Here is a 19,117-nt window from a genome sequence, read left to right as displayed (position 1 = left end):
AGATTTTTATTTAAAAATTTGTTAAATTTGGGGCTTCCTTGGTGGCGCAGTGGTTGAGAGTCCGCCTGCCGATGCAGGGGACACGGGTTCGAGCTCTGGTCTGGGAAGATCCCACATGCCGCGGAGCGGCTGGGCCCGTGAGCCATGGCCGCTGAGCCTGCGCGTCTGGAGCCTGTGCTCTGCAACAGGAGAGGCCATGACAGTGAGAGGCCCGCGTACCACCAAAAAAAAAAAAAAAAAAAAATTGTTAAATTTGGAGGTGGAGTATTTATACTCACAATTGCAATTACGAAAAATGTTAGCTTAACTTTCAAAATACCTACAAGAGTGTCCACTACTTTTTTTCTACATCATTTTTTTTCCATCCTTTAAAATATCACAGTTACATATACTTAAGTGATTTGAATGGTACTATTATTGGGGGGGGTTGAAATACTAGTGAACATTTAAATACTTGGTCTCCACGGTGCATATCTGTGAACCCAGAGCTTTTGCTCTTCATTTTTGTAGCGATGCATGTTTTGCACTCATCACTAAATTTATCTGCCATTAATAAAGCTTTGATTTTTTTCCATTATAGAGCTACTAACCTTTTTGCTTCTCTTTTGATTCCTCATTTCCTAAAAAGTTACCTTTCCACCATCTCTTCCTTCCTTCAAAATAATTATTTGATCAATGTCTCCACGTGCTTTAGACTTCAACATGAGCTAATTGTGGCTTGAAACTAACTGCAGTTCATAGTTAAAAGGGTGAGATGGAAATTGAAGGAGAAAAGCATTGTGGCCTTTGGCTTTAGCGTGTTTCAAAAAGTCAGGATTGTTTTGTGTATTTCTAATATTTTGCTTTTTTTTTTTTAAATCGGTGCTTTGGTTATTTGATAGTCTGTTGCTCCGTCCCATGTCACAGTACTTTTAAGATTGATCAAGCATATGTGGAGTTGTCTTTTGAAAATTAGAATAGCAATCTTGCTCTAAAAATATGGAAAAGTAATTGAAGCCTTCCTAGAAAGAGTTTTCCATGAAGCATTTGTGTTTTATCAAAAAAGGAATGTTTTGTTTAGCTGTCCTCTATCTACACATGCTGCTTTAGGAACAAAATGAATATGAAAATCTGAAATCTGTCTTCATGTTTCCATTGCAGCAGCCTCTTAAAGGAGAAAGAGCATCTAATAATAGTATAGTTCACATGTTTACTACCACTTCCGAAGTATTTTCACATTTGACAGTTATGCTCTAAGGTTAGACTAGAAGTACTGTTATTATTCATCTGTGAAGAGAAGAGGAAGTGGAGCACAGACTTTCTTGTAATGGTATATACCATTTGTTGAGTACCTATGTCCTGGGCACTGTGCTAGGTGTTTCATATCCATAATATTTCTAATCTTAAAAACTTTAAGTGGTATCATTATCTCCATTTTTCACATAAGGAAATTGAGGCTCACATGGCCTATTACAGTAGTTGAGAACATGCATAGGGGAATGGGAATGAGGGACTTCTACTTTTTTACACTCATAGTTTTAATATTTTACATTTTGCATTTATTATTTTATAATATATTTTTAAAAAATATGCCACCAAAAGCATATATTAAAATGTAGGATCTTAAGTAAAAAACTCCTCTCACTATATAAACTCTTTTGATTTATATCTTTCATGTAAATGATGAAGTAGTAATAGTCCAAGATAGTAGCCTAAAATAGAGTGATGGTATAAAATGGAACACAGTTGAGGTAAACATTTTTCAAACTGAAAGTTTTTAAATTGTAGATTAGAGATAATAATAGTAGTTGATATTTATGTTTTGTAAGCATTTGTATTCTCACTTCATCCAAAAAACAACCCAGTGAGTTGGAAATTATTATCAACTTCATTGTTCAAATGAGGAAATTGAAGCACAAAGTAATGAGCCAAAGATTGCAAATACCTTAATTGGTGGCAGAGCCCCTTTGGTTTGACTCTAGCCTGCATTCTTAATCACTGTAGCACCTTTCAAGTGTTGTGAGGATTAAAGCCCATTTTAAAAGCATTCAGTTAATGTAGATCCTCAGATTACTGAGTTGAGTACACTTTCGGTTTTAGCAGTTTCATAAGACTCTTTAGAAGTAATTTTCCTTCATGATGAGAAAGTTAATTTTATAGCGTAAGGGGAAAAAAGCTTAAGTTGTGCAGATGTCTAATTCCTTGATCAGGGAAAACTGTTTAGTATTAAAATGCTTGAAACTACTTAAAATAAAGATACATGTAAGTACTGGATTTTTTTCACTTTTTTTTTTTTAAAGATTATGAAGCAGTCCATCAAATGGACTTTTCTCAGTTGAGACTAAAATAATCTCATATAACATAGAGGATAGTAGTGAGTAGTCAGTACCTGGAGCTTTCCCCTCCACATATTTCTGTTGACCCTATTCAATCCAAATGCCAATAAATCTGTTACAAATAAATTGATTGTGATTGTATGGACCATAGCTGAGAGTACTGTGCATATGGCTATACGCAACAGTATCCTAATGCTCTAACTCCTTTTCTCTCTATGTTAATCATAAAAACAAACTTTGAAAAATGAAATGAAAAATACAGATTTTTGCCTACAGTTTCAAGGTGTTCACAGATCCTATGCTGTCAATTTTAAAATGTAGATATAGAATTTCTGCTATTGACAGACAATATAAGTTAACAAAACAAGTATTTGGATAAGTAGACTTTTTCTTTTCTGTTGTGTGTCCGTCCATCCATCTGTCCATCAGCCCCCTAATGCTAACTAATTTAGTCTCTCCCCTTCGTTTTAGATGGAGCAGAAAAGGGAGTGTGGGATTTACAACTATGATTTTAAAGTAGATACTAATCATTATAGAATCATCTAATTAATAGAATTAGAAATAGAAGAGAAATACAATTAATCTAATTTGTAGAAGTAGAAAAACAAAACATCTGCAGGTAAGTTTGGTTTTTTCTAAGTTATGGTTTGTAAGCAGCGATTTAGTTCACATGTTTTTCTTACTGCTTTCTATAGCTATGGGGGGAAAATGTATAGCCAAATACTTTGAGAGTTTCTCAACCAAACTTCCTTGTAAATCTAACAAATGCATTCCTGCCTTTATTCACCAAGCCTTTGTTGAGTAGATTGTGTCAGGCATTTGTAAAGCTTCTAGTACACAGATGATACTCAGTAAGTTTTTGTCAAATGCTTACTTGGTTCCAGTAAAATATTGTTGAATATCAGAAACACAGAGATGAATACATTGCCTTCCCTGTCCTCAAAAAATATATTTGGTAGAGGGAAAGAGCTGCTTAACAACTAATTTGGTAAAAGACCTGTTGCTTGTGCAGATTTGCAAAATTGTGTCAACTTACAGCAGGGGTCCCCAACCTTTTTGGCATTAGGGACCGGTTCCATGGAAGACAATTTTTCCACAGACCGGGGGATGGGGGTGGAGGGGGGTGAGTGGGGGGTGGTTCGGGATGATTCAAACACATTACATTTATTGTGTACTTTATTTCTATTATTATTTCATTGTAATATATGAGGAAATAATTATACAACTCACCATAATGTAGAATCAGTGGGACCTCTGAGCTTGTTTTCTTGCAACTAGGTGGTCCCATCTGGGGGTGATGGGAGACAGTGACACCTGAAGTGTGTTGCTTATGTCCAGTCTACTCTGTAAGATGCAGCTTAATTGTCACTTGCCACTCACTGATAAGGTTTTGATATGAGTATGCAAGCAATTGACTTATTATGGTCTCTGTGCAGTCAAACCTCTCTGCTAATGATAATCTGTATTTGCAGCCACTCCCCAGCACTAGCATCACTGCCTCAGCTCCACCTCAGATCATCAGGCATTAGATTCTCATAAGGAACATGCAACCTAGATCCTTCGCATGCGCAGTTCACGGTAGGGGTTTCCCTCCTATGAGTATCTAATGCTTCCAGTGATCTGACAGGAGGCAGAGCTCAGGTGGTAATGCAAACAGTGGGGAGCGGCTGTAAATACAGATGAAGATTCCTTGCTCGCCCCGCTGCTCACTTCCTGCTGTGTAGCCCAGTTCCTAACAGGCCACGGACCCATAGCAGTGTGGCCTGGGGTCGGGGACCCCTGATTTAGAGGACTCTACAATCTTTTCCAATAGTGTGAACAAAGGTGGCAAACAGCAACAGGTAAGTTGACTTACCCAGCTGGGAACATGGTGTCCAGTGGGTAGAGTTATTGTACATACCTATGGCTATTCTATCTTTTAATTAAAGAATTTCCATTTAAATACATGAGGTCTTTTTCTTTTCCTTAGAAATAACTTTATTGCAATTGTTCTTTTTCCCAGTTTTATTGAGATATAATTGACATACAGCACTGTATAAGTTTTAAGTGTATAGCATCACAATTTTACTTACCTATATCTTGAAATGTTTACAACAAAGTTAATATCCATCATCACATATAGATAGAAAATAAAAGAAAAAGAAAAAAAAACTTTTTCCTTGTGATGAGAATGCTTAGAATTTATACTCTCAGCAACTTTCTTATGTATCATACAGCATTGTTAAATATACTTATGTCATACATTATATCACAAGTACTTATTTATCTTATAACTGGAAGTTTGTACCACTTGACCACCTTCTTCTCATTCTCCCTCCCCTCACCCCCACCTCTGATAACCACATATCTGATCTCTTTTTCTGTGAGTTTGGTTTTGTTTCTTTGTTTTTTAGATGTAACTTCTTTATCTATTCATCCATCAATGGACACTTTCCATGTCTTGGCTATTGTATATAATGCTGTTATGAACATGGGGATACAAGACATTGCAACATGGTGTTTCTGTTTCCATAGTGGCTGTACCCATTTACATTCCTACCAGTAGTGCATAAGGGTTCCCTTTTCTCCACATCCTCCTCAACTTTTGTTATCTCTTGCCTTTTTGATGCTAGTCATTCTAACAGATGTGAGGTGTTTTGGAGTTCCCTGTATATTTTAGATATTAACCCCTTATCAGATATATGGTTTGTACATATTTTCTCCTATTCCATAGGTTGTCTTTTCATTTTATTGATGGTTTTCTTTGCTGTACAGAAGCTTTTTAGTTTGATGTAGTCCCACTTGTTTATTTTTAATTTTGTTGCTTATGCTTTCGACGTCCAAAATATTGTTCCCAAGTCCTACATCAGGGACCTTTTTTCCTATGTTTTCTTCTAGGAGTTTTATTGTTTCAGGTGTTACATTTAAGTCTTTAGTCCATTTCAAATTAGTTTTTGTGAGTGGTATAAGATAGGGGTGTAGTTTCATTCTTTTATACATAAGATCTTTTAGAACCCTGGTACTGGAAAGAACTAAAGCTTGTTCATTATAACTGATAGGATTGGTACTGTTTAGAGGATTTGCATAAAGTATTATTTTCTAATATTATCTGAGAGACTTTCTTTCCAATATCAAGCACCTCTTTAAATTTTTCTTAGCAGTGTGGTGGTAGTAGCAGTTCCCCACCTGTGAGCAATAGGGCACTACTATCGGGGGTCTTATTTTTCATATTTCAAAGCCTATCAGAAATTATGCACTATAATATGCATGTATAGGCCAAACATGACTAATAGGCCATAATATGACTAAAGAGGCCAAAATGACAGGTTACTTTTTGCTTTGGAAATAGCATCAACCATTAGTAAGATTGGTAATAATCATCATTCAAATATAACTGGAATCCTTCCCAAACCCACTTCCAAAAATAAGCAGTCACTCTTCCCTATGCATGCTTCTTTCACTTCACTTACCACATGACACAGGATTTTCTTATAAGTGTCTCTCTGAAATATAAACTGTAAAGCATTTAATCAACAAAGAAAATGGTCTTCCTACTTTCCTTGAAAGCTTCAAACTTGTTCTCACCCTGAGTACCTTTCTAATTGGCTATTTCCTCTGCTTGGATTGCTCTTCTGCCAGAAATTCAAATGGCTTGCTTCCTCCTTTTAATAAAGTTTCAGCTCAGATAACACCTTCTCCCCCATCTCCTATCCTGGTTTATTTTCATCACAGCACATTACTCCCTTATGTCTTTGTTTTTGTATTCAGAGTTTACCATACCAAACCTCGCGTTTCATGAGATCAGGAACATTGCCTATCTTTTTTCTCTGCTGTATTTCTAGGGGCTAGGAAAATCCTGAAACATAGCAGGGGCATAATAATATTTGAAGGAATTTGTGAGGCTTTTTTTTTTTTAACATTTTCATGATACTGGGGTTAAAGTAAATAAGACAGGCATGATATTTGTGTCCAGGTTCTGTACTTTTTATAATCTTGTTCAATTGGGAGCCTAAATAAACCTAAAGTGATTTAATACTAGTATAGATTGGATATATTTATTTGCTTTCATATATTAGTTATTTGCCTTTAGCTCTTTCATTTCTATGGAAAACACAATAATAACACAAGGTAGTTACTTAGTTATTTAATCTATTTATTAGACCTAAAAGGATCTTCAAAATTATGATTCAGCTCCTCACTCAGCTTCTGACTGAAGTAGGTTCTTAGAAGTGAAGTGAAATTTCCTCAAATCACACGTAATTAATAACAAGGTAGTATTTTATTTTAAGCCAGTCTTCTGGCTGTAAGTCTAGTATTTCTTTTTTTTTTTTTAGCTGCTAGATGATTTGAAAATAAAATATTCAGAAATCCTCCTTATTAGAGCGATTTTTTTTTTTTGCCACTTTCTCCATATGGAAGCACCATCTATTTGTGTGTTCAGTAAGTTTTTATGTATAACCTGGTTTCTGAGGACTTAAAAGATTTATCTTATCACAGAACTATATTTTTCCTTGGCTTGAATTTGTAATTTTAATTATGTAATATGTCAAACATACAGAAAAGTGTGGAATAATAGAAGAGATTTCTGTGTATACACCACAGAGAATAAAAAGATGTTAACATTTTTTTAAAAAGACAGGCATGAACCCTGCCCCTGTGTTATTTGCCCTTTTGTCATAGAACATTGTAGCATGCTTGGCACATCATAGCCACTTCTAATAAGAGTAAAACGTATCAAGTGACAATACTGAAACAATTTAGTAAGGTGTTTGATGCCATTTATTCACAGGAAAACAGTCCGTGAATTGGGAGAGTACAGTGCCTGGCAAGCATGGAGCACTCACTCTTCACAAGGGATTTTGGGCAAGAGGGAGTTTTATAAAGAATTAGAAGAAGCATTGGCCAAGAGGTGGAGAATTTCTTCATAAGGCTAGCAGGTCCTATTTTCTAGGGCAAGGTAATCTAGCTAAAACTGAGTTGGAAGATTGCAATTTGCTATGTTAGGTTTCCTTGACAGGTGTTTCCTGTAAGTGCTGGCTGACTTAGATTTAGATTTGTGACATGGGCTGGGCTACTGTGGCGGCCTCCATTTTGTGGGTACTGATACACTAACTTTATCAAACTGTTAAGAATCTGTATTTGACAGTTTCATATGTCTGATTCAAAATAAGAAAATTATCTGGCATCTTTTATATTCACAGATACACATTTATGAATGACATGCAATTAATTGTAATTTGTAATTTTGCTAGGCTTATATTCAACCTACCCATCCCTTTGTATAAGAACTAGCAGAAATGACGTAACTAGTAAGAAAACCTAGCCAATTGGCACTACATCCAAATCTCAGTAACTTTAGTTTCCAATCTCTAACAAATTACACTCTCAGTTGCATTATTCCACAGAAGTATTTACTAAAGAAAATATTGTATAAGTCCTCATATTTTGGCCTCCAGAAATATTTAGGATCAAGTAAATTTTTTAAACAATTGTCTTAGAATAAATGACAGTCATTAAGACATATTTGTGCATGTGTTCAGCACATTATTGGGCATTGACTATGTGACAGACATTGTGCTAGGTCCTAAACTGACCCAGAAAACTCAGAGCTTTGTGGGGGACATGTCAGTATAACAAATATATATACCTCTGTTGTTGAGTGGTGAGAAGGAAACCCTAACTCTGCTTGCAGAAGTTGTGTCAGTGAGGCAAGGAAGGCCTTATGGGAGATAGCAGTTAGATAAAATGAGGGAGTTCATTAATAATTTGTGTAAAGGCACTGTGAAGTAAAAGATTTTGTCAGGTTTGGGAACTGCAAGTCATTGGATAATACTGGATGAAAGTGGGAGAATAATTCACATGAGGTTGAAAAATTAGGCAAGGATCTTTTTATGATCAAAAGCTTCAAAATTATTTTAAGCAAGAATATGCATGTAAAGTGGGTTTTTCTGTAGAAATTTTAGATCACATACTTGTACACATTTAGGTACTGTAAAATGTTCTTTAAAAAAGTGAATTTGTATCGCTTCTCGGCCTTTTGGCTAAGATCAAGTGTAAAAGAGTGAATTTGTGAAATTAGCTTATAAAGCACTAGTGAGTGTAACATTAAAATATATTTTTCTGAAAATTTTAGTGGGAAAGCAAATTCGTCACAAATTCAGTGTTACAAAGATGTGTGTAAAGATTTAGAAAATTTTATAGTAGTAGAGAGGAAATTTTATAGTGGTAGGGAGGAAAATCTTGATAGCTAGGGTGTAAATTTCATTAGAAACTAGACGGATCTGTAGAAGATACTCTTGTACAAAGAAATAAATATCGTGGGCATTTTAAATAAGAATAGTTGCTAAAGTGTACATGCAGTTTTTTGCCGGGGAGTGGAGGCTTGCTTTAAAAAAAAAAAAAAAAAATTTACGCCCTCCACTTTTCTTGTTTTTTTTAAAAAAAAAAAGGAGAAGAGAGGGATGAAGATGACTCCTTTCACGAGACCGCGGTCCCTCTCGCGTTTCTCCGGCTGTGAGTGAGGCTTGTTGGGCCGGCACGGGGCGGAGCCGATGGTGACGCTCCCTTGCGCCGCAAGGCATTGTGGGGAGCTTGGGCCGCGAGTAAGGTGGTTGGAGCGAGGTGGGGGCGGCCGTTTGTGTTCTCGTGGTCTAGAGCTCGCGCGGTCTCTTCGTTCCCCGCAGCAACCGGCGGGGCGGAGAAACGGCGGCGGCGGCGGCAGCAGCTTTGGACACCGTCCTGTCCCCTTTCCGGCGAACCGGTTCCTCTTCCCCCTCCCTCTCACTGTTTGTTGTGTGTTTGATGTGTTAAAGCAGGAGCGAGTACGCGAGCAGCGCCATGAGCAACACTACCATCGTCCCCAGCACTGCGGGCCCGGGCCCCAGCGGCGGGCCAGGGGGCGGCGGCGGCGGCGGCGGAGGCGGCGGCACCGAGGTAATCCAGGTGACTAATGTCTCCCCGAGCGCTAGCTCTGAGCAGATGCGGACCCTCTTCGGTTTCCTAGGGAAGATCGACGAACTGCGCCTCTTCCCGCCTGAGTGAGTATCGTCCACCATCACGGTTTTTGCTAACTCCTCCTCAGCCTGGGCCTAACGCACAGCATTTCCTGCAGGCCCTTGTTCATGCTTCCTTGGGCTAAGCTGCTTTAGTTGAGGTTGGCTGTTGCGTTTACATATGCAAGCAGTCTGTGCATTAGGCCTAATAATAATGCAGAGAGGCAGGGCCAGGGTTTGGGGGATTAGGAGACGCTTCTAATCTTAAGGTTTTTTTTTCTTTTTCCTTAAATTGTGCCAGCGCGGTCGTTCTTTGGGCACTTAAATTAAAACAAACTGCCCACTTGATGTATTTTGTATATAGGTTAATCTTTTTATAAAAAACAAATGTTTGAATTCTTTGGAAAGTAACAAAAATATTCATTTCTATGTTAATTTGATATTGAACTTTATAGGCCGTTTTTCACTTAATGCTAAATATTGTTGTTCAGTGAGTCTGGCCCAGTGAACATAATTCAGAGTTAATACTCGTTTGGACAGACAATTAATTCAGTGAGCCTGAGTAGTTTTTAAAATGAGAAAATGAGTTATAGCTGAAACCTTGGGTTTTTCTTTGTTTAAATAATGTACATATTTATATTTCAAAATTGTTCTAAAGAGGAATTCTGTAGAATGTTAAACTGTTTAATTTGGGGTATATGGTTTTTGTTTTTATCCTACTGTCTCATTTCTTATTTGCATCACAAAAGTATTGAATGAGTGCAGTAATTGTAAAGAAAAAAATTAAGCTATGACAAAATGTGATAAATATCAGAGCAAAAAATTGAAATAATAAAACAGTCCAGTGCTCTTTGGGAAGAGTGAAAATTCAGATTTTACTGTCAGTGGGTACTCAGTACCCGCTGTACCATAAGAGTTTTATGACGTCACTTAAGTTCTAAACAGGAAATTGGAATCTTCAAGGAATCCACGGTTGTGGATGTAATAAATCGTTAACCTCTGTACACTTCTCTAAAATAATTAATGGAAGTTGATCATACTGTGGTGTTTAAGTATTACTGTATTTCGTCACTTTCTACTTGAAGTATTTTCAGATGATTATTATTGTTTGCAAGTGTTGTGTTGTCTTTAATTTTGAGGGAATATACTTGTGGAGGGAGATTTCAATTTCAGAGTAATTTACATGAAGTGTAGAAGTCTGGGAACAAACATGTTTTTGTTACAGTTATTTTGAACAGAAATTTGCTTTTGACAGTGAAGGACAAATAGCTTTCATAATAGGAACTTATAGATGTTTTGCTGTTATTTTCTCACAACATACCCTTTATTAAATTGTTAGTGAAATTAATAAACAGTAAAATGGCAGAAAATAAAATGACACATTTGATTATTTATCGATGACTTGATTGTAGTCATATCGTTTCTCAGTATGTGAGATACTGGATTTATTTATGAAAAAATTATTTCCGGTCCAGCAAAAGTCATTAAGAACTTTTTATAGTTGCTGACTGTAAAAATGCTTTTATTTTGAAGATGTTCTTTTTATGATACTTATATAAAAAGATGACAAAGAAGTGTGGGAACTTTACTGGATCTTGAGACGTATATGCCAGTTGCGCAGTAACTGAAGGCTACTTATAACACTGCAGATAAATTCATTACTTACTTTACAGCGACCAAAAAGAGGTATTTTAATGATCATATAAGTAACTTAGTGTAGTTATGTAAGGGGAAGAACACAGTTTACCTTTTAAATTGTTTTAAATAAATGTAACAGTTTACTGTATTTCTTTAGAACTGAATAAGAGCACATGATGGAAAAAGCATGAGGTCAACAGAGTTGTTAACTTTACCACACACTTGCTGTTTTGCAGGGTTTAGGAGATGTTTTGTTTATAAGCTCAAAATTCTCTGCTCAGAAATGGTTAGCTCAGTATTAAGTTGGGGGTTGAAAGAACTTCGGACCCAAACCAGCAGTTCTACTTTAGCAGGCACGAATACAAGATGCGGATCTGGTTAAGAATCAGAGCCTTCTTATTAAAAAAAAAGAGGGGGATTCTCAGATTCAGTGGGCTTGAGATGGAAAAGAGTAATCTGAATTTTATGTGTGCATCCCAGAAGATTCTAAAACAACCCTTAGAGGTCACTCTTAAGAAAGTAGAGACAATACCACCACCAATCTTGCTCCTCTGTTCTTTTCAACTGCACTGCCTCTTCTATATTAATTCTTAAAGATAAGGAGTAAAGACAGTCTTATTTGTAGCAGTGGTACTTGCACAAAATTCTAGGGTATGAAAATTAATTTCAGGTATCAATTCTTTATCTTAACATCTCTTTTATTAATTTTAACAGAATATTATGTGACAGTATACTTGTTGGACCAAATAGTAATGGTTTGAAACAAGACCATTTAAAGTGGAGAGAAATTAATTATTTGTCCTTCTGAGTTGTCTTACTGTGACTGTCTTTTCCGTGATATTTAAATTGTTTGTATTTTATCTTTACTTCACCACCACTTACAGGTTTGATATAGCCAAATAATGTTGGACAGACATGAGTGGGTAGAAAAAATGTGAATTATTTAAGATTGCCAAGTAAATGGAAATACGTTGGGAGTGTGTAGGCATACTTTCCTAATTTTTTTTAAAAATTTAATTTATATTTTGGCTGTGTTGGGTCTCCGTTGCTGCGCATGGGCTTTCTCTAGTTGCGGCGAGCAGGGGCTACCCTTTGTTGCGGTGCGCAGGCTTCTCATTGCGGTGGCTTCTCTTGTTGCGGAACACGGGCTCTAGGCGCCCAAGCTTCAGTAGTTGTGGCTCGCGGGCTCTAGAGCACAGGCTCAACAGATGCGGCGCACGGGCTTAGTTGCTCCACGGCATGTGGGATCTTCCCCGGATCAGGGCTTGAACCCGAGTACCCTGCATTGGCAGACGGATTCTTAACCACTGCACCACGAGGGAAGCCCCCTAATTTTTTTTAAAAGAAGTGTTATGTTTATATTCTTTAAAAACCTAATATTTGATAGTCGTTATCTTTTTCTTTTAGTTAAATGACAATAGATGATATCAAAGAAATGGTAGCTGTCACTTTTTAGAAATTTAAGTGCTCACTGCCTGCCAAGGCATTGTGTTAGATGTTAAGAACATAAAATGATAGCGTTTAAAGAGCTTTTTAACTTAGTGGTAAGAATGTGGATGTCAGAAAAGAAATACGAAGAGCTATATAGCTTTAGTACTAAAACTAATGAAACAGCATTCTTTTCAGTATACTGGGTGCAACATTGTTAATTTAGACCAGTGATGCTTTACACTAAAAAAACATTGTATCCTTTCAAAAACATTTTGCAGTAAACTTCTGTAACAAGATGGCTTAAGTCCATTTTGATAATCTATGATACATACATTGACAGCTTTGCTTTGAACCTGTCTGCATATTAAAATTGTCAGGGAGAATTAAAATAAAGAAGGCAGTACTCAGTACTTCATTCATCAGAGATCGTGATGTTATTGTAGTTCCGCACCCTATCCCCCACTCCCGCCATGATCTAATATAAACCAGGGATGACGTGATTACTACTGCCTTACAGTATTGATTTTCAGATAGCTTTTGGTTTGATGTTAAGGCAACCCCTGCCTTTGTTTATTTAAACTTTCACAGAGAGTTTAGTGGCAGAAATTTAACCATCTTATATTTTTAAAAAACAGCAAGAACTCTGCTCTTTTTCTAATCTTATCTTACTTAGACCTACCATTGCTTGCACCTTAGCAACTTGTTTTTGTTTTATATAAGAATGCAATTGCCATGGGGAGTGACTCTTTGCTTATTGAAATTTTGCCTAATTGGGGGGGCGGGGTGTAGTATTATTCCCATGTGTGCTTAATTTTCTTTTTCTCTGTGAAAGTGCTCTAGTGGGAGAGCCTTAACTATTTATAATGCCTGGGAGTTTTAATATGCTGTAGGTTTCAGAGGACAGGGCATTTAGTGGCAGATCAAGAAAACTCACTGTCAAATAGATGTACTTTACCACAATATTTGTATGTCCCTAAAATGGAAAGGTTTTGTTTTTAACTCTGAAAAGTTAGCCATAATGAAAAAGTTTTGTTTTTAACTCTGAAAAGTTAGCCTAATGAAAAGTTTTCTGAGCCAGAACTAATTACTTGTTACCTGTATTTTTAAATGGCTGGTATTGTTATTATGAAATTAATGTTGACATTGTTGTGACCTGTTCAAACTCTGAGACTTTATAGTTTCAAGCTGTTTGTAACTTGATGCATTGTAAATTTAAACAGTGATTGTTTTTGTCTAGGTGCAGTTTGCTACAGTCAGTTCTGTGGGTAGTACTTTATTAGAAATGTCATGTATATTTGAACTGGTTAACTAATATTTCTTCAGTTATGTATTTTTATCTGCTTCTTTTACTTTTGGAATGCAAGTGTCGTTTGTGAATCATTCATTTCTGTTTTAGCTGATATTTTTCTCTTCTTTTATGTTACCTGTTTATTTTTTTAGTGATTCGCCTTTGCCAGTCTCATCCCGAGTCTGCTTTGTTAAGTTCCATGATCCGGACTCAGCAGTTGTGGCACAGCATCTGACAAACACTGTATTCGTTGACAGAGCTTTGATAGTCGTACCATATGCAGAAGGTTTGTGCTTTGTTTAACTACCTATGTGGGCATCCTATGATGACCATCTACCTCAGTGTAGTTTTAGAGTGAGCATTAGTAGCATGTTAAAAATCTAAGGTATTAACATTTTGAAACCCTTGTTATACTGTGGTCCATATTTTTACTTGAAGTCTTTCTTTTTAACTTAAAAATTCAAAATCAGGTCTGTTTATATAAGATATTTAACCTTTTGCATTATTTTAAAGCATTTTTAAGTTCATTAAAACCATTTCCCTAATATCTACTTAGTTAATTTAATGTTGTTTTATGAAAAAGTCCTGAAGGTGAACAGTTTGTGCCATGCACATTTATACAGAAACCTTCAAATAAATGCATGATGTTTCTGTTTTGAATAAATGTGGCCAGGTTGGTTTTATTCCTTAGTGATTCCTCTTAGTGATTCTTCTCACTGATAACTTTAAAAAATATATCCCACATTGAATTTCAGTATACCAAGGGTCGCAATGATTTTGGTTTTTATGAAAGTTCAAGATTTCCTATAGCTTAGGTGCCAGATGGGCACTGGGTGTTTTGTTTTTATGCCAGATTTTCTTGTTCATTCTTGCTATATTTTCTAGAATATCTCTAAATAATAAATTCTTCTCTCTGTTATTTGTGTGTGTGATTTTTGTAGTGGAGAAGGCAAATGCAAAACTCTTCCAGATGACTGAAAAACTGGGTCCTCTGCAGCTACAGGGGATTCTAGACATTAACTAAAGGCCAGCAAGCACTCAAGTCCCCCAGGTGTTTTCCTGGTGTAACCATTTGTTAACTACATTTTTCTCTCTTTTTACATTTTAGGCTGTTAAAGTAATTTGGCAGAAAAATAATGAGCAGGGTTTTTGGATCTAAAAAAGCCACTGTGACAAGACAGCACTCTATTCATTCCATTTTGTAAAATTTTCTAAGACATATATTAGTTTGTTCCCAATGTATTGCTACTTTATTTGCTTTTTGGTAACTATAAATTTGAGTTAAAGAAGTCACTGAAATATGTTAAAGCTACTGGATTTTATTAACATATATGCTGACCGGGATATAAATGCTTTCCCCTTTCCTTAGTGAACTGGTCAGTGGAAGCAGAATCTTGATATTGTTAACTTTAGATGCTATCTTAGATCTTTGAATACCGATGTGAACATTTACACCATTCCTTGTAAAAGTTGTGAAATGTCTAGTCCTTAAAACTTAGAAAAATTGCCTCTGTGGTTTTCTGAAGAAATTAAATTGCATTCATAGTTGGGTTAAGGCATGCTATATAATAGTAAATCTATGTCCGTGATTAAAGTGTATGAGCCCAATTTTAAGGTTTTAAAATATATATATGCTGATAAACTTGTGAGATAGTATGTTTTGATTAAGCATTTTCTTTTGTATCAGTGTGCCTATTGTAGGATAAGACTTATCACCAAGAGAAAATTTACAGAATTCAAATTTAGGATAAGTAAAATGTAGAACATAGCTTTTGGAACAAGGGTCAAATCATGTGAGTAATTTACAAAACATTAGTTAGCCTTTTAATTTAAAGAATTCTTATTGGCTAAGTATTATAGTTCCCAAGCCCTGAACATAATACAGTATATCATATAACTGGCTTTCACAAGTATTTTTAGACCATAATAATTTTTCTGGATCTGTTTTGAAAGTGAAATATTTAGGGAGTACATATATAGAATTACAGAAATATTTAGTTCCAGAATCAATTTGTGTATTACTGTAATTTTTGGTATGGTATGCTGTATTAATGTTATCTCCACTAAATATCTGATGTACTCAATCCCATTGTCACCATTCACCCTGGTTTTAGCTCTTACGCTTTGATGTTGGTTCTTGGTCAGTGTTCTAGAGCAATAGACACAAAGTCTACGGTAAGGAATAGTCTTAACTGGTAAAACAGATAGCTGGATTTGGAAGGAACTCTTAATAGTAATGGATTTGGGGATTATTTAGGTTCCTTGGTTAATGTTTGTTTCTTTTGTCTGTTTCTTTTTCTTTCGTTTCTACACATTCATGCAGTATTTCATGGTTCTATCAAAGCAGCAGTAAAAAAAAATACTCTTGACGCATGAAAATTAACTGGTGAGGGGCCTCATTGCTATTTTTAAATTGTAGTTTTATTTTTAAATAGTCTTTTTTTAATCAGAGGATCAGATGCATGACTTTTTTTTTAATGGATGCAGATCTTCTATCAGGTGTCTCACAATAAATTCAAGAGGATTTTAGTTTGCCAGAAATGTTGCAAATGCACTAATTTTAGTAAGATGTTGATACTTAATATTATCCTCTTGAGACATAATTTTGCATGCAAAATTATCCCATAATCTTTGTAGGTTTGTTAATAATGATGCATTAATGCCCTATATCTAAATGATCTCTCCCCCTCCCCCCTCCATAACTCTTGGTATCTAAATTGATGACAGCTCTGACACAAGCAAGATAACAGTGCTGTGTAGTATACATTTGTTTATATTATCGGCACTTCTCAGTTTAGGTGGAAGGAACCATTACCTTTATTTAACAGTGGTTTTTCTTTTTTGTTGTTGTGTTTTACAGTTCTTTTCCCTGGTTCAGCCTGAACTATATACCAGGCCCTGCTGAAAATACCACCCAACAGTTTTCTTCTGCAGCTTATCCAGTTTCTCTTAAGTGCCCTGTACATATTGTATGTTTTATGATGAGATGCAGTTTCTTAATATGTATTACAGAAATACTACTGGTATTTGCAAATATGTAGTTTAATTGTATTATTGAACTCTCATTTTGGGGGCTTGGGCACATTAACAGATTAATCCATCTGTATAGGGCTTTTGCTGTTGGATAGAATTTAAATTGTCTACATAAATATTTGTCTTAGGGCCCTTAGATTTTATCTGAATACACAGATTAGGCTTTAAAAACAGACATACATGTTGTTTTTGGCTTTAGGAGTTTGGCTAAGTTAGCTTTTCAACTGACACTATGTAGCAGCCTTTTTGGTATGGTTAGCATGGCACATGTTGGAACATAAGGCATTTTACTGTACAGGTAAGGAATGTGCCATGTTGTTTTACTTATTCTCTCTCTCTCTCACTCACTCCCACACACACATCCTGTGTGTATTCAGAGACCTTCAGAAACATTCATATTCATTTTCATGAGTCAGCAAAAGCCCTACGCTTGATTCCAACAGAATATTTCCTTTACATACTTTTCTTCTCTTAATTTTTACAAAATTTGTATGGTAGGTGTAAAAGAAAATCATAGTAACTGTACCATATTATTAACCCCTAAATCAAACTTTTTTTGTCTTGTGTATCTTGATTTTTCTGTGTGCTTTATAGTGAAGCAGCCGACACGAGTCGTTGTTCATAAAACAGCTTTTGAAAGTTGAGAGCACACCCCTGGAGAACCGACTGTGCTTGCTTACGTTTGGTTCATGACTTAAAAATCGAGTACAGGTGATGAAATCTTGGCAGTGTTAACAAAAAAGTAGTGTGTATTGTGCTATTTTTTTTTTACTCTAGAAACTTAACCATTTGTAGAGAAAAAGGAAACAGATTTTCACACATTGAAGTTTCATTCTGACATAAAATTAATGATAAATAATCATAGAAATCAAGCTTTATATTTTAGCGAACATAAATACTTTCAACAAACTCAGGTGGTGTATCAGGGAGACATTTTCTGGGTGTTTTTGTGTGTTTTCTGTCTTGCAAAAGAGTGTGTTCTAATGCATGGATGTTTCTCTGCAGGAGTTATTCCTGATGAGACTAAGGCTTTGTCTCTGTTGGCACCAGCTAATGCAGTGGCAGGTCTTCTGCCTGGTGGTGGACTCCTGCCTACTCCTAACCCACTTACCCAGGTATTAGTTCTGTTGAATTCTTAAAGAATGGAAATATAGAGCTTCTCTGGTGGCTCAGTGGTTGAGAGTCCGCCTGCCGATGCAGGGGACACAGGTTTGTTCCCTGGTCCGGGAAGATCCCACATGCCACAGAGCGGCTGGGCCCGTGAGCCTGCGTGTCCGGAGTCTGTCCTCAACGCGGGAGGCCACAACAGTGAGAGGCCCACATACCACAAAAAAAAAGAATGGAAATATATTTGTGCTTTTTAAGTGCTGTTGTGATACTGATTCATATACTGTTATCACATGGTCAGAGCATTGTAAAAGGCTGTAGTATGGTAATCGTAAATATTAAAGCAGTAGTTTGCATTTTAAGAACATTCTGAGAATTGTAAATATCTTTTATCGGTTTTGTCACTGGCTCTCAAAATAGCCCGTAAGTCAGGAGGCATAAGATTTCTGTTGGCACATGTTTAAAATAGTATGTTCATTTGAACTACAAAAGAAAATTAAGGTGAAGTCACATTTTTTTTTTCTTTCTCCATGCGATTTTATCTTGCTCTTGGGCTTTAAGTAGGTGGTTTAAAATAAAGATGAATTCAAAGATCTGGGTAATTTGTAGATGCCTTTGATGTATAAAATTGTGTCATAACTAAACCATTTTTATAATAGTATAGTTGATCCTTGAACAATATGAGTTTGAACTGCTTGGTCCATTTATATAAGGATTCTTTTTACTAATACATATTATAGTATTGCATGATCCAAGTATGTGGACCAGCAGATACAGAGGGCTCACTGTAAAGTTACAGGTGTATTTTCGACTGCATGAGGAGTCAGAACCCCTAGCCCCCATGTTGTTCAAGGATCAGCTGTATTAACAGTGTTTTAACTCAGTAAACAGTTACATTGCAGGAAGTTTGGTAACTTAGTTTTACTAAATAATAATGAAACTAGGAGAAATTTCAGCACAGTGCTTGTAGAGAAGGTCAACGGCCTCCAAAGTTACAAGATTTTGCATGGTTTGTGTGCAGTATATGGACTAATCAGAATTACATCAGGCAGGAGAGAGAACCATACCATAATTCGAAGGAGAAAAGTTCTAGTATAAGGAATTACTAATTAGTAACAGGAGATTATTAAGGGAACTCTAATGAGTACCAGAATCACAGTTATAGGAAGCAACCTCTACTTCTAAGCTAAGGAAGAAAACACAAGAAACAAACACATGTAGGTGAGGGGGCGCATCTTCCCCCTCAAGGCTAAGATTCAGACCTCCTTCAAAAAGGTAGATACAGTAGAAAGTTCTCTGGGGTACCATGGAACTTGCTAGGAAGCTGTCTAAGA

General features: G+C 36.1%; 1 protein-coding gene across 10 annotated transcripts in view; it reads left to right on the top strand.

Annotated features, from left to right (window-relative positions):
- The window catches only part of SRSF11 (serine and arginine rich splicing factor 11), a 45,755-nt gene that overhangs the window by 4,762 nt on the left and 21,876 nt on the right, over positions 1-19,117 (top strand). For 4 of the 10 annotated variants that reach the window (XM_059064761.2, XM_067005877.1, XM_067005900.1 and 1 more), the window contains exons 2-4: positions 9,107-9,331; positions 13,796-13,929; positions 17,682-17,791. In XM_059064761.2, the coding sequence (XP_058920744.1) occupies positions 9,132-9,331; positions 13,796-13,929; positions 17,682-17,791 (444 nt within the window). In that variant the 5' untranslated portion in view covers positions 9,107-9,131. Of the gene's footprint in view, positions 1-9,106; positions 9,332-13,795; positions 13,930-17,270; positions 17,388-17,681; positions 17,792-19,117 lie in introns of those variants that run through there. The other 6 variants (XM_059066951.2, XM_059066187.2, XM_059065532.2 and 3 more) reach the window with 2 other exon arrangements.

This window comes from Kogia breviceps, chromosome 1 (genome assembly GCF_026419965.1).
Source record: "Kogia breviceps isolate mKogBre1 chromosome 1, mKogBre1 haplotype 1, whole genome shotgun sequence".
Classification (NCBI taxonomy): Eukaryota; Metazoa; Chordata; class Mammalia; order Artiodactyla; family Physeteridae; genus Kogia; species Kogia breviceps.
The sequence above is the reverse complement of the archived record's forward strand: the minus strand, read 5'-3'. Positions and strand labels throughout refer to the sequence as shown.